At 40.9% G+C, this 12,559-nt stretch overlaps 1 protein-coding gene across 1 annotated transcript; it reads left to right on the top strand.

Moving 5' to 3' along the window:
- The first annotated feature begins 8,004 nt into the window (after nt 1–8,004).
- FAM177B (family with sequence similarity 177 member B) lies at nt 8,005–12,158 on the top strand. Its single transcript, XM_032611750.1, has 4 exons — nt 8,005–8,172; nt 8,456–8,522; nt 11,048–11,145; nt 11,504–12,158. Exons 1-4 carry the CDS (start codon nt 8,005–8,007, stop codon nt 11,684–11,686), a joined length of 516 nt encoding a protein of 171 aa, XP_032467641.1. The 3' UTR covers nt 11,687–12,158.
- Nucleotides 12,159–12,559: the final 401 nt, after the last annotated feature.

Raw genomic sequence — 12,559 nt, 5'->3', positions numbered from 1 at the left:
AAAAAAACTTTTTTTTTTTGATTAATGAAAACTGGAAGAACTTTAGGAAATTTGAGGTATTATACTTTACCAAAGTTAAATGCCAAGATGTAGAACTAGTGTGTTATTTTGTTGATAGAGCTAACAGTGCTGTGTTTCAGTGAGGGAGTTAATTGAAATAATGAGTGTGTAAGTGTAATGAAAAAATATTATAAGGTAGCCATTTTAACATCAGGAAGTAAACACAATTATAAGACTGTTCTCTTTATTTTTCCAATCTATTATATAGTACCTTCCCCCACCCATTGAAGTGAACTGACCGTATGATTCATTTATTAAACAAATACTGAGTTCCAACTGTGTCAGGTACTGTAGTGGCAGGAGGTAAATAAGGCAGGGAGCACACAGGTAAAACCCTTTCCACCCTGGCTGGTGGGCGGGGCAGAGAAGGAAGGGAAGAGGGAAACAAAAACAGGATAAGTGAAATATAGATTGTGTTCAATGTTGATAAGTACTAAGGAGACAAAACAATGACGTAAGCTGTCGAGTAGTGGTGGTGGTGAACGAAGTCAGCTGGTTCTTTGAACGACTGGAGCCCCGGGAAGACCTCGAGCCAAAGACCTGAAGGAAGTGAGGGAACAAAGTCTAAGGGAAGACAGACTCATCCAGAGAACAGCCCGCACAACGTCCCTGCAGGGCAGAGAGCCTGTGTGGTCAGGGAACGGCAGTAAGAGGGCCAGTGGCTGGAATGAGACAGGGGCAGCTCAGGGGGAAGGTATCAGTAGAACAAAATGGGGCCAGAAAAGTACTGGGGCCAGATCTACAACCCTGTAGGCCATTGTAAGGACTTTGGCTTTTACTCAGGGTGAGACGAGAACCCACTGGAGAGTTTTAAGTAGAGAAGTGACATGGTATGATTTAACATTTAACAACTCTGACTGCTTTTTTGAGTGTAGATGGTAGGAAGCCAATTAGCAGACTGCTGCAATAATCCAGGTGACAGATGATGGCTTAGACCAGCGTGGTGGCAGTGGAATGGTGGTATTAAGACTCTGGCAATAACCCAGAGAACTTCCTGTTGGATTTGATGTGAGGTGTGATTAAAGGAGAAGAATCAAGAATGTCTCCAATGTTTTTGGCCTGAGGATCTGGAAGAATAGGGTTGCCTTTATTGAAATGGGAAGACTGCCAGAGGAGTAGATGTGAGTGTGTGAGTGGGAGCTGGGTGAGTGTGTGGGGTAGTTTCGGGAAGGAGAAGGGTGCACTGAAAGTATGAGCAGAAGGTTTAGACATGGATTGAGTTGTCTGTTAGCCGTCCAAAAAGAGACATCAAGAAGAGACTTCAAGTAGACGGTAGATCTATGCATCTGAGATTCAGGGAGATAAAAATGTTGGCTATAAATGTGTGTGTAGATAGTATTTAAAGCCATAGGGCTGGGACTTCCCTGATGGCACAGTGGTTAAGAATCTGCCCGCCAATGTGGGGGACACGGGTTCAAGCCCTGGTCCAGGAAAATCCCACATGCTGCAGAGCACTTAAGCCCGGGCACCACAACTACTGAAGCCCGTGCACCTAGAGCCCGTGCTCCACAAGAGAAGCCCCTGCTCGCCACAACTAGAGAAAGCTTGCACGCAGCAACAAAGACCCAATGCAGCCAAAAATAAATAAATAACTTTATTTAAAAAAAAAAAAAAAAAGCCATAGGGCCAAATGAGTAGGTGAGTCCAAGAGCTGAGCCCTGGTGTACTCCAGTATTGAAAGGTCAGGGAGATTATACGGTATGTTAATTACATTATATACTTGGGAACAATCCTTGATAAACTAGATTTGGGTTTTTAAAGAAAAAACTAGAGGCTCTCCTACGAATTAAACTGAGGTACAAAGCATGTTGTGGGGAATACTTGACCCTCTGAAATATCACTTCCAAAACATCCCAGTCTAGGTACTTGGTGTGAAGTTGGCAACGCTCCCAAGATTTTGGTAAATAAAAAATAAGTAGATTCTACGCAGTTCAGTATTGAGCCCCTTCTATATTGACACACACTGTGATTACAAAGACGAATTTTGCATAGCATATCCTGAAATGTCCATTAGGTGGCAGAAAAGCATTCACTAAATCGCCAGGTAGGTCGGTCTCTCTCTCTCTCTCTCTCTCTCTCTCTCTCTCTCTCTCTCTCTCTCTCTCCCTCTCCCCTCCTTTCTCCTCCCCCGTCTCTCTTGCCCACTCTGCTCCTTTAGCACTATCTTTTAAAGACGAATATGTCAATTTAATGCACAACACTATTTTGCAAAACAAACTACTGTTTTCTTCAGAAAGCCAACAGATATCACTAGTCTGTAATATAACAGGGGTGAACCAGGTGAATGGGGGCTTGGGGTGCTTCATTTGGTTCAGAAATGTATGACTTGGGAGATGGTCTGGAAAGGAGTAAATTGACTATAATGAGACTGTTAGGCCTTATTCTTAAACTTTTGATGTGTAAGCTTTTCAGCTGGGGGCAAAGCAGGGAGGCCTCAGAAAGCAGAAAGCAAAAAAAATCCTCCTGTAAGAAAATAAGCAAGACTTCTTAGCCCAAGCTTGGCTACTGGAGCTTTCTGCAGTACACCACATGACTAAATCACAAGTCTGTTCAATTCAAATTTATTTACTTTTGGCTGTGTTGGGTCTTCGTTGCTGCGCGCGGGCTTTCTCTAGTTGTGGCGAGCGGGGGGCTACTCTTCGCTGCGGTGTGCTAGCTTCTCATTGTGGTGGCTTCTCTTGTTGCGGAGCACGGGCTCTAGGCACGCGGGCTCAGTAGTCGTGGCTCGGGGGCTCTAGAGCGCAGGCTCAGTAGTTGTGGCGCACGGGCTTAGTTGCTCCAGGGTATGTGGGATCTTCCCAGACCAGGGCTCGAACCCATGTCCCCTACATTGGCAGGAGGATTCTTTTTTTTTTTTTTTTTGCGGCTCCGGATGCGCAGGCTCAGCGTCTGGCTCACGGGCCCAGCCGCTCCGCGGCATGCGGGATCTTCCCGGACCGGGGCACGAACCCGTGTCCCCTGCATCAGCAGGCGGACTCTCAACCACTGCGCCACCAGGGAAGCCCTGGCAGGAGGATTCTTAACCACTGCGCCACCAGGGAAATCCCACAAGTCTGTTCAATTTAGAAGTCACATTTCTTCCTGCTCTCCTTCAGGCACTGGTCCCCAAACTGGCCTGCCCATTGCAATCACCAGGGAAGCCTCAAAAATAATTGAGACCCATGTCCCACCCCAATAGACTGTGGGTCTCGGGTGTGTCCTGGCCTTGGAATTTTAAAAAAGGACTCCCAGGTAATCCTAACATGAAGACAAGTTTGAGGGCCACTGGGTTTATTTAATGCTGCACGTGTAAACATAACTCACCTTCCCACAACTCAAATTCGTTCCGCCCTGTAAGACACACGCAAGAGAAACTTTCCACGTCAGCACAAAGGCTAGTTGTATTAATTTGTCATCTACCGAACAAATTCTAACACCAAATTTTGCACTACTTTCAAAACCAAAGCCAATTAAAGCAATGAAAGAAAAAGCAGAGGAATAATGGTGAGTTGTTTTTTGAAAATGTTTTTATTTTCTTCTGATTGTTATAGAGCATATTTTATTTCTCATGGCATTGAAAATATTTACTTTTGCAATACTGTTATACTCGGCATATTTTAAACACCAAGTTAAGATCTTTTTTTTTTTTTTCTGCTCTTTGGCATCAGAAACTAAGTAGTTCTAGTTTACTTCTCACCAAATAGTTTTAGTTTACTTCTCACCAAGGTTCTTTTGTGATACACTGCCACTAAGTCAGTCAGGGAAAACCATTAATATATCATTTAAGACTCCTCAGGGGACCCTGGGCTGAGAAGGTCTCACATCACCTTGCTTTGGATAACAAATTTAACCCTTGACAGGCTTTTTGTAACTCTGACCTTTAACAATGGCATTGTACAAATAAGATTTGGTGACTGATTCATGCATACATAAACATATGTATGTATGAATATATATTTATATGTATATTCAATCCTGTGTTTATTGCCCATAAAACTTTTAAAAAGTCAATCTGTGGTCTTCATTTTGATAGATGGCTGATAATTGATTCACTCATATGTATTATGATTACTGACTTATTTGGAATTATTTCTAATATTTTATTGGTGTTTTCATTAATCATGCTTTTCCTTTGCTCTCTTTATCCCCTTTTTCCTGCCTTCTGTTGGAGTGTTTATTTCCTTTTTTTTTTTCTTCTACTGGTTTTGAAGCCATACATTCTAATTCCATTATTTTGCTAGTCACTTTAAATTGTCAGCATGCATACTTATCCTCTCCAAAGTATTCCAAAACAATACTTAAAGAGGTCAACCCCTCATATTTTTGTTATTGTTAGCTAATACTTAATACTTCTTTGTTTTTATACTGTGCTCTACCAAAGTAGTGTTTTTAAGAGTCACTATTAAGAGTTTCACTTTGTTTACTTTTTCGTTTACATTTGTTTCTTGCATCTCACTCTTACTTCTGCGTTCACTTTCCTTCTATTTGACACAGAATCTTATTCATTGTTCAGTGAAGATGCAGGAATGCTTAACTCAGTTTCTATAGGTCGTAAAATGTCATTGTTTTACTCTCAAAAATTGTTCATCTGGATATTGAATTCTTTATGACAATAATCAACTGTCTTCTGGGCTCAGTTGTTGCTGATTTGAAGTTAGCCTTTAGCCTAATCTGCCTTATCTATTATAAATTTTAAGATTTTCTATAATTTCTATGATCTAGGTTTGATTTTATTTTTTTATCCCTCTAGTATTCTTCATGTTTCTCATATTTGAAGATTTGTGTCTTTCTTCAAATATGGAAAATCCATAGCCATTACCTCTTCAAACATCACCTCCCCCATTATTTCTGTTCACATCTTCTGGAACTCCCATTAAAAGTATATTGAACTTTCTCATCTATTCTTAGCTCATAACTTTTCTTTCATGTTAACAATATATATATATATGTACATATATATATATATCTTTATGCTGTTTATGAGAGATTTCCTCAGATTTCTTCACTATGTTTAATCTACATCCAACCTATCCTATGTTCCCATATATTTCATTTCTGGAATTTCTGTTTGGTTCCTTTTCAAATCAACCTGTTCCTTTTGGATACTATAATGTTTTGCTTCCTTTATCGCTTTGAATATATTAACCATGTTCATTTTATTTTTAATTTTATTTATTTATTTATGGCTGTGTTGGGTCTTCGTTTCTGTGCGAGGGCTTTCTCTAGTTGCGGCAAGTGGGGGCCACTCTTCATCGCGGTGCGCGGGCCTCTCACTATCGCGGCCTCTCTTGTTGCGGAGTCCAGACGCGCAGGCTCAGTAATTGTGGCTCACGGGCCTAGTTGCTCCACAGCATGTGGGATCTTCCCAGACCAGGGCTCGAACCTGTGTCCCCTGCATTGGCAGGCAGATTCTCAACCACTGCACCACTAGGGAAGCCCAACCATGTTCATTTTTAAAGTTTCATGTTGTTCTATTATTCCTAATTCTTGGATGAGGACTCTCCCATTTTTTTCATTTCATTTGCTGAACCCTCCTCATGATGGTTGGTTTCCTCATGTGATTTGTAAGTTTTTGCAATGAGCGCATCCTTGGCCAGGGTTATTTGTAGTGGAGGTCCAGTGTTCCCTGTCCTGTTGAAGCCTGCCTCCAGGGTGACTTTGCATTTGCATCTGAGAGTTCTGTGGGCTGCACTGCTTCCAGGTTACTCAGCTTCGCTTCAGGTCCTTATAGGTCTTTATACCGTATGAGGGCTATGAATTTGGGCCCCGTACCAGTATGGGGTCCCGGCCTCGGGCTCCAATTTTTTTTCAGGTGACTATTTCTACCCAAGTTGCCAGGAGATGACAAATTATTTTGCCACTTTTGCAGGCCAACAGGTAGTTTTACTCGTCCATGTTTTGTAGCTAAGATAGTACTTTATTATCTTAGTTTTATGCAGGTAGCTTTACTTCAGCTCCCCACACTCATGGGATTTGTGATTTAGACTCTCTCCTCTCTGCGCCAGTATTAAAACTCTAGCCCCAAGGCCTATACCTCGTTCTGAAACCCCAGGAACTCTCTCCGCTTCAGCTCACCTGTATGAGTTTGAGTTTCCTCTCTTTTTCTGACACCTGGGTTAGCTTTCTTCCTTTCTTCCTTTCCTTCTCTTTTTCCCCCTCCTTCTTCCCTCCCTCACTCCCTTCCTTCCCCTTCGTCTCTCTGACTCTCTTTCTTACTTCCTTAGTGCAGCCTGATTTAATGTTTTGTTTGTTTCATTTTATCCCGCATTTCTGTGTGTTTGGAACAGGAAGAAAACTTCTTCCACATCAGCTCAGCCTGTCATGTTTGCTGATATAATCTTAAAATATATTAAATATTAAGATAAGAGTGTACTTACTACGTTGGAACAGTGCCTGATATATATACATCATTATGTAAGTGATAAGTACTTGACGATAGCTAGCTTTTATTAAATACTTACTGTTTTCTAAGAATTGTTCTGAGCCTGTATGTGTCTTTACTCATTTACTCCTTAATTTTACAAGGTTGGTACTATATTCACACACATTTTCAAATTATATTATTCTTATTTTATAGATGAAGAAACCAAGACACTGGAATATCAAGCAACAGGATTTTGAACCTAGACAGTCTGGCTCCAAGCTCGTCAGCTTTATTAAGATTTAGCTTAAATAAAATTAAGTCTAGATTTTGATTCGTTTTGACAAATGTGTACACAGTCGAGTAACCACTACTACAAACATACTATCTCTTAGAACAATTCCATCACCCCAAAAAGTTCCCTTTACCCGTTCGTAGTTAATCTCCTCCCACAGCCTCTCACCCCTAGCAAACACCAATCTGTTTTCTACCACTGTAATTTTGCCTTTTCTAAAATTTCACGTAAGTAGAATCATACAGTGTCTGGCTTCTTTTACTTAGCAAAATGCTTCTGAGATTCCTTCAGGGTATTGCAAACATTAGTTGTCCGTTACTTTTAATTGCTGAGCAGTATTCTGCTGAATAGATATACCACATTTTGTTTATCTTTTACCAGTTAATGGATATTTGGATTGTTTTCAGTTTGGAGCTCTTACAAATACAGCTGCTATGAATGTTCACATACAAATCTTTAGATGAATATATATCTTCATTTCTCTTGGGAAAATATCTAGACATGGAATTACAAGATTACATGGTAAGTATATGTTTGACCTCTAAGAAACTGTCCCAACTGTTTTCCGAAGTGGCCATACTAGTTGCAGTCCCACCGGCAAGCAATCTATGAGAGTTCTAGTTGCTTCACTTACCCCTCAACATTTAGTACTGTTAGTCTTTTTAATTTTCTCCTTCTAGTGACTATGTTGTGATATCGCATATGGTTTCTATTTGCAATTGTCTAATGACTATGACATTGAGCACTTCTCCTAAGTTTATTTGGCATCTGTAAATTTTTGGGAAAGTGCCTATTCAAATTCTTTGCCCTTATTTTAATTGAGTTGTTTATATTTTATAAATTTCAGTTATTTTTTATATATTCTGAAAATAAGTCCCTTTTCAGACATATTCTTGGCAAATATTTTCACCTGTCTGTGCAAAGTCTGTACTCTTTATCACTGCTTATAGTGCTCCTCGGTATTTATCGAAATGATTGAGGAATTTCCATAGGGCGATGGCCCCTTCCTACCCCTACCAGCAACTGCAGCTTTTGCAATTAATAAGGGATAAAGGAATCCTGTTGACATGTTTGTTTGAAGACCCAAAGTTCACATTTTCACTACTAATTGAATCTTTTCTGTTTTGGTACAGAACTAAACTGTCTTCTCTTGGATTTGAAGAACTGATGAGATCATAGCTGCCATTACCTCTGAACTCTCTGTCTTTACAATCCATTGAAAATGATCAGACACGTCTCTGCTATATAAATACTGTCCTGGGCAGATTGTCTTAAGGCGTCCTGTTTTTCATTTACCAGTTTTTTCCTTATGGAAAAAGACAGTTTCCAGCAGTTAGAACTAGAAAAGGGTAGACCTTCCCAAAGGAGGACTCCCAGCAGAGTTATCCATTTTGTTGATGGTGACATCATGGAAGAATATAGCACAGAGGAAGAGGAAGAAAAAGAGGAACAGAGAACAAATTCAACACTTGATCCTGTAAGCTTAGAATATCATTATTAGCGAACATGGGGGCTGAGTGAATGCGAAATTAAGGCAGATGAGGTTTGTGGAAAACACAGTTTTAAGCTAATTCCTTGCTCTCCTTGGTTTGCTTTCTACAGCCAAGTACAATCAACTTATAATTTTGATAATCTTAGGTTTCTCATCTATGAGAGAAAATGGAACCTATTACGAAGCATTTTGAAACGTCTACACTGCAGACTGCAGTCACCACTCCTGTTATTAATTTATGCTGATTTGGTTTCTCTTTTTTTTTCAGTCTAAACCTTCATGGGGGTCCTACCTATGGTTTTGGGCAGGGCGAATAGCAAGGACCTCATTTTCTAGTAAGTACTGCTAAGGTTATTTTTTTCTGTCCTAAATATAGACTTACAGACCCTCAGAGTTAGATGGGACTTCCAGTGGTTTAATCCACTCCGTGGCATTCTGAAGAACTGGTCGCTTCCATATCTACGCTTGAACATTCCCGAAGGCATAGAACCTCACATCTTCAGGCAGACCCTCCCATCTTTTCTCAACTCTTTTTAGTAAATTCTATCTTCTATTCTATCTTCTTTTAAAGTTCTTTGCATTGATCCTAGTTGTCTTTTTAAAAGCCAGACAACACCAGTCCAGGTTCCTCTTTCATAGAATTTCAAATATTTGAAGACAGTAGTCAGTCCTCCCTGAGGTGACTCTTCACCTGAACAAACTTCCAAGTTTTTTCTTTTTTCAACTGTTACCTGACACAGTTCCAAGTTCCCTTTTCATAATCACTCTATTATAAACAATTTTAGTGATCCCTCCCAAGGACATAATGAATAGCCTAAGTGGCTATTTACAAGAGACAAAATACTAAATCTGATTTTGTTTGACTTTCATCAGTTTTTTAAAAATCACAATTGGCAACAGGTAATGACTCATTTCTTTCTAACTCGCATATGCTTGTGTATGTGATGGGGGGAAACAACTTTAAGAATCTGAGAAAATATAAAATACAGCTCTTAGGAATTGATCTTCATTCATTCATTCAGTAAACATTCACTGAGTGCTCACGTATGCTCAGCACTGTGAGGACCCTGGGACACAAAGACAAATGACAGTCTTTGCTTTCAGGGGCCTTAATAGTCAATGGGTAATATAGGCCGGTAAACACGCCCATCATGATAATTTGTTGTTACAACCTCCATGGCGGGAGGAGTGTAGGGACTATAGACTGAGATACTCAGGAATGTTGATGTACAGAGGAGACATCTTAAGGATGCTATGAAAGTATGTCTGGCCAAGGCCAGCTTGGGGACCATGAAAGTGACCAAGGGGTCTTTAAATCACATTAAAAGTAATGATAAGGGAGATTTAGTCAGACGGTATGAGCCCTAAGTGCTTTTTGATCAAGGTGGAAGGTTTGTAATTTGGAAGTTACTTTAGAGACCCAGGTGAATACTGACCTTACCTCAACCAAAATATGTTGGCAGAAGAAATGCCGCCTTCCAGAGACTTCTATGCTTTAGTTAGGGCAAGACTGTTTGAAGAGGTGAGATATTTTGGAGGGAGGGAGCCTTAGAGATTAGATCAGGTAAAAGAAGCAAAACTCAGTACAGTAATATGAGCGTGTGAAGGAGAACAGGGACTACAGTGATTTCTATGTTGGGCTTTGACTTCAGATGACAGGGGCAGAACACACAGGGAATCAGTCAGCCTTCAGGGTTCCAAATGGAACTGTAGCCTGAAAGGGCTTCTGCCGGGGGCTTCCAGATTGTAGTGAAGGCATAAATACGCTAACAGTCTGATCTTTACACAGAGACTTTGGTTAGAGCTGGAACCCAGACGACACTGGTAATTAATTTTTTCCATGTAAGACTCTAGTAGGTCATAAACAGGAAAACTTCCTGAGATTTATTCTAATGTTTTAGAAACTTCTCTTATGCACATGTACTAGGCACTGTGGCAAACAAACATTACAGAGCTAGAGTATTTTTGAAAGGATAAAGCACATTAAATACTGTATGAGCAGTTTCTTCAGAAGTGGAATGAATCATGGGAATCAGAAAGTCCTATAACTGGGGGAGGCACATCAGAAGTCCTATACTTTTACAGGAGAACATCTCTAGGAGAGACCTTTTTGGAAACCCCTCATTATTCATGCTAAACCTTTATCCCTAACTCTAACAATCCCTGAGGCTGCAGGCCACCTTGATATTGTAACTGAAGGCAGACAAGGAAAGTCTTAAATTGCTGCTAGGAAGGAGTTGTTTTGATGCACGGAAAAGTTTCTGACATGGGTCTCAGTAACACTGGATTTAATTTGGGGTATACTTTGCAACATACTCACAGCTGATGATCAGATGATACACATGGGGATAGGCAACATCTGTTCTGATTGCTCAGGACCTGTACCTGTTATTAAGTATTTTGAAAATCTCCCCTGATATATTCATCTGGAAAGGATAGTTTACATGTAATCCTATGTGAAGACAGAAGATTTAACAAATTCCCTTTGAGTCCTAGGACTTTTTGAGGGTCTGGAGCAATTGAAATCTTTTGTCAGCCTTGAAGTTAAGTATAGTAATAGGCCATTTGAGGGCAAGTTGAAACTTGAGTTTAAGCTTTAATTATTATTATTTTTTTTTTGCGGTACGTGGCCTCTCACTGTTGTGGCCTCTCCCGTTGCGGAGCACAGGCTCCGGATGTGCAGGCTTAGCGGCCACAGCTCACGGGCCCAGCCGCTCCGCGGCATGTGGGATCCTCCTGGACTGGGGCACGAACCCGCGTCCCCTGCATCGGCAGGCGGACTCTCAACCACTGCGCCACCAGGGAAGCCCTAAACTTTAATTATTAATTCAGTTTACCAAAGCGTTTTTCTTTCTTCTAGCATGTGAATTCCTTGGTGGAAGATTTGCTCTCTTCTTTGGTCTTAATCAACCCAAATACCAGTATGTGTTAAATGAGTACTACAGAACACAAAATAAGGTATGTGACATCCCGCTGGGGACACCAAGAGCCCTGAGATGGGAATGTTGGTTGTTCCTGATTTGGGCCCTTACAGAGGAGTATTTTCCCACCTGGTAATTCATGTAACTGCAGTTTCACTGAGCTCCCATGGTCAGACTGACTGCTTTTTCCAATGCCTCTCACCCCATGGTGCTTATTCATATTTGCCTCTCTTGTGTGAAGTTAGAAGGTCCTGAGATAGTTCGTAGATGGTAGTCGAGTGTGAAGCCTGAGACCGCATAAAGGGAAAGCTTCTTATAAGACTGTCTCTATAAGAGGGGGAGATCAGAGGTATTGGGTTTACTGTTAAACATTTCCTTATTTCTCTCTGTATCAGGAAAGTGACAAGGAAAGTGAAGGGAACGGATCAAAGGCCCAACCAGCCAATGTTCCCAATGAAAAGTGTCACCTGGAGGCTGGGGCCCGAGAGTATGGAACGAGACAACAGGACATTGCCGAGGGCATTCCTCAGTGGAGTATCTCATCCAGCGAGGGCCTGATGGCAGATTCCAGCTCCTAATGGGCAGCGGGGCTATAGTTCCCCTGGATCTCTCATCCTCAGTCATTGATTACCACGGCAGCAGCACCACAGGTAGCACTTCTGAGCCAGATCTGATCTCAATCTCTTTGTGATTTATTCTCCAGCAGCCAGGAATTGTAAACAATCATAAGAACAATTGTGGATTCTTTCTCAATGTAAATTTTTATTTATAAGGCCAGCAACCCAACTCTACCCCAGTGATATAAGTCCTGTCCGTCAGTTGTGGGCTACTAGTATTGACATTTGTACAGTAGTATAAATGCCTTAAGGAACTTGGGCACAGGAGTTTTAGGCTGAAACTCTTTGTCACGTGGCGAGGGTATAGAAAAGGACCCTCTGTTCCTCAAAAGAAACTCTGGGCATTATGAAGTCTAAATCCTTTCAGGGTTTGACATAAGCCGTGTCCTTCGCAATAGCTATGTTGGCTTACTCGGGGCTTGCTTTGCAATAAGCAAACATTGCTAATAACTCTGTTTCAACATAGCAGTCTTTGAGAGTTGGGTGCATTTCTCCCCAAACACGTCAAAAATAAATAAACAAACAATCTAAGCTCTAGAAAAAGTATTTGGAAAAAGTGAATGATTCTCTCATTTACTTGTCAACAAATTTTCAAAAACTGTAAAGATCAGACATGGAAATCATAGCTGGATAACACAGGTTGCTCTGGCGAAAGGTAGCTGTGATATAGAAAAACACAGGTTTTGCAGTAAAAAGACCTGAGTTCAAGTCTCAATTCTGCTTTTTACTAGTCGTGTGATTTTAGGTGTCTAAATCTCTGAGCCCCAGTCTCTTTCTTTGTAAAATAGGGGTGGCATTTATTTGTTTCTCAAGGGTTACTGTTAAACTAAATGA

This window comes from Phocoena sinus, chromosome 1 (genome assembly GCF_008692025.1).
Source record: "Phocoena sinus isolate mPhoSin1 chromosome 1, mPhoSin1.pri, whole genome shotgun sequence".
Taxonomy (NCBI): domain Eukaryota; kingdom Metazoa; phylum Chordata; class Mammalia; order Artiodactyla; family Phocoenidae; genus Phocoena; species Phocoena sinus.
Note: the sequence above shows the minus strand (reverse complement) of the source record. Positions and strands in the feature narration are given on the sequence as shown.

Coding starts and splice junctions, on each gene's coding strand:
- FAM177B (XM_032611750.1), top strand. CDS start 8,005: ATGGAAAAAGACAGTTTCCAGCAGTTAGAACTAGAAAAGGGTAGACCT. Junction 8,523..11,047: donor AGCAAGGACCTCATTTTCTA/GTAAGTACTGCT, acceptor TCTTTCTTCTAG/CATGTGAATTCCTTGGTGGA. Junction 11,146..11,503: donor ACTACAGAACACAAAATAAG/GTATGTGACATC, acceptor TCTCTGTATCAG/GAAAGTGACAAGGAAAGTGA.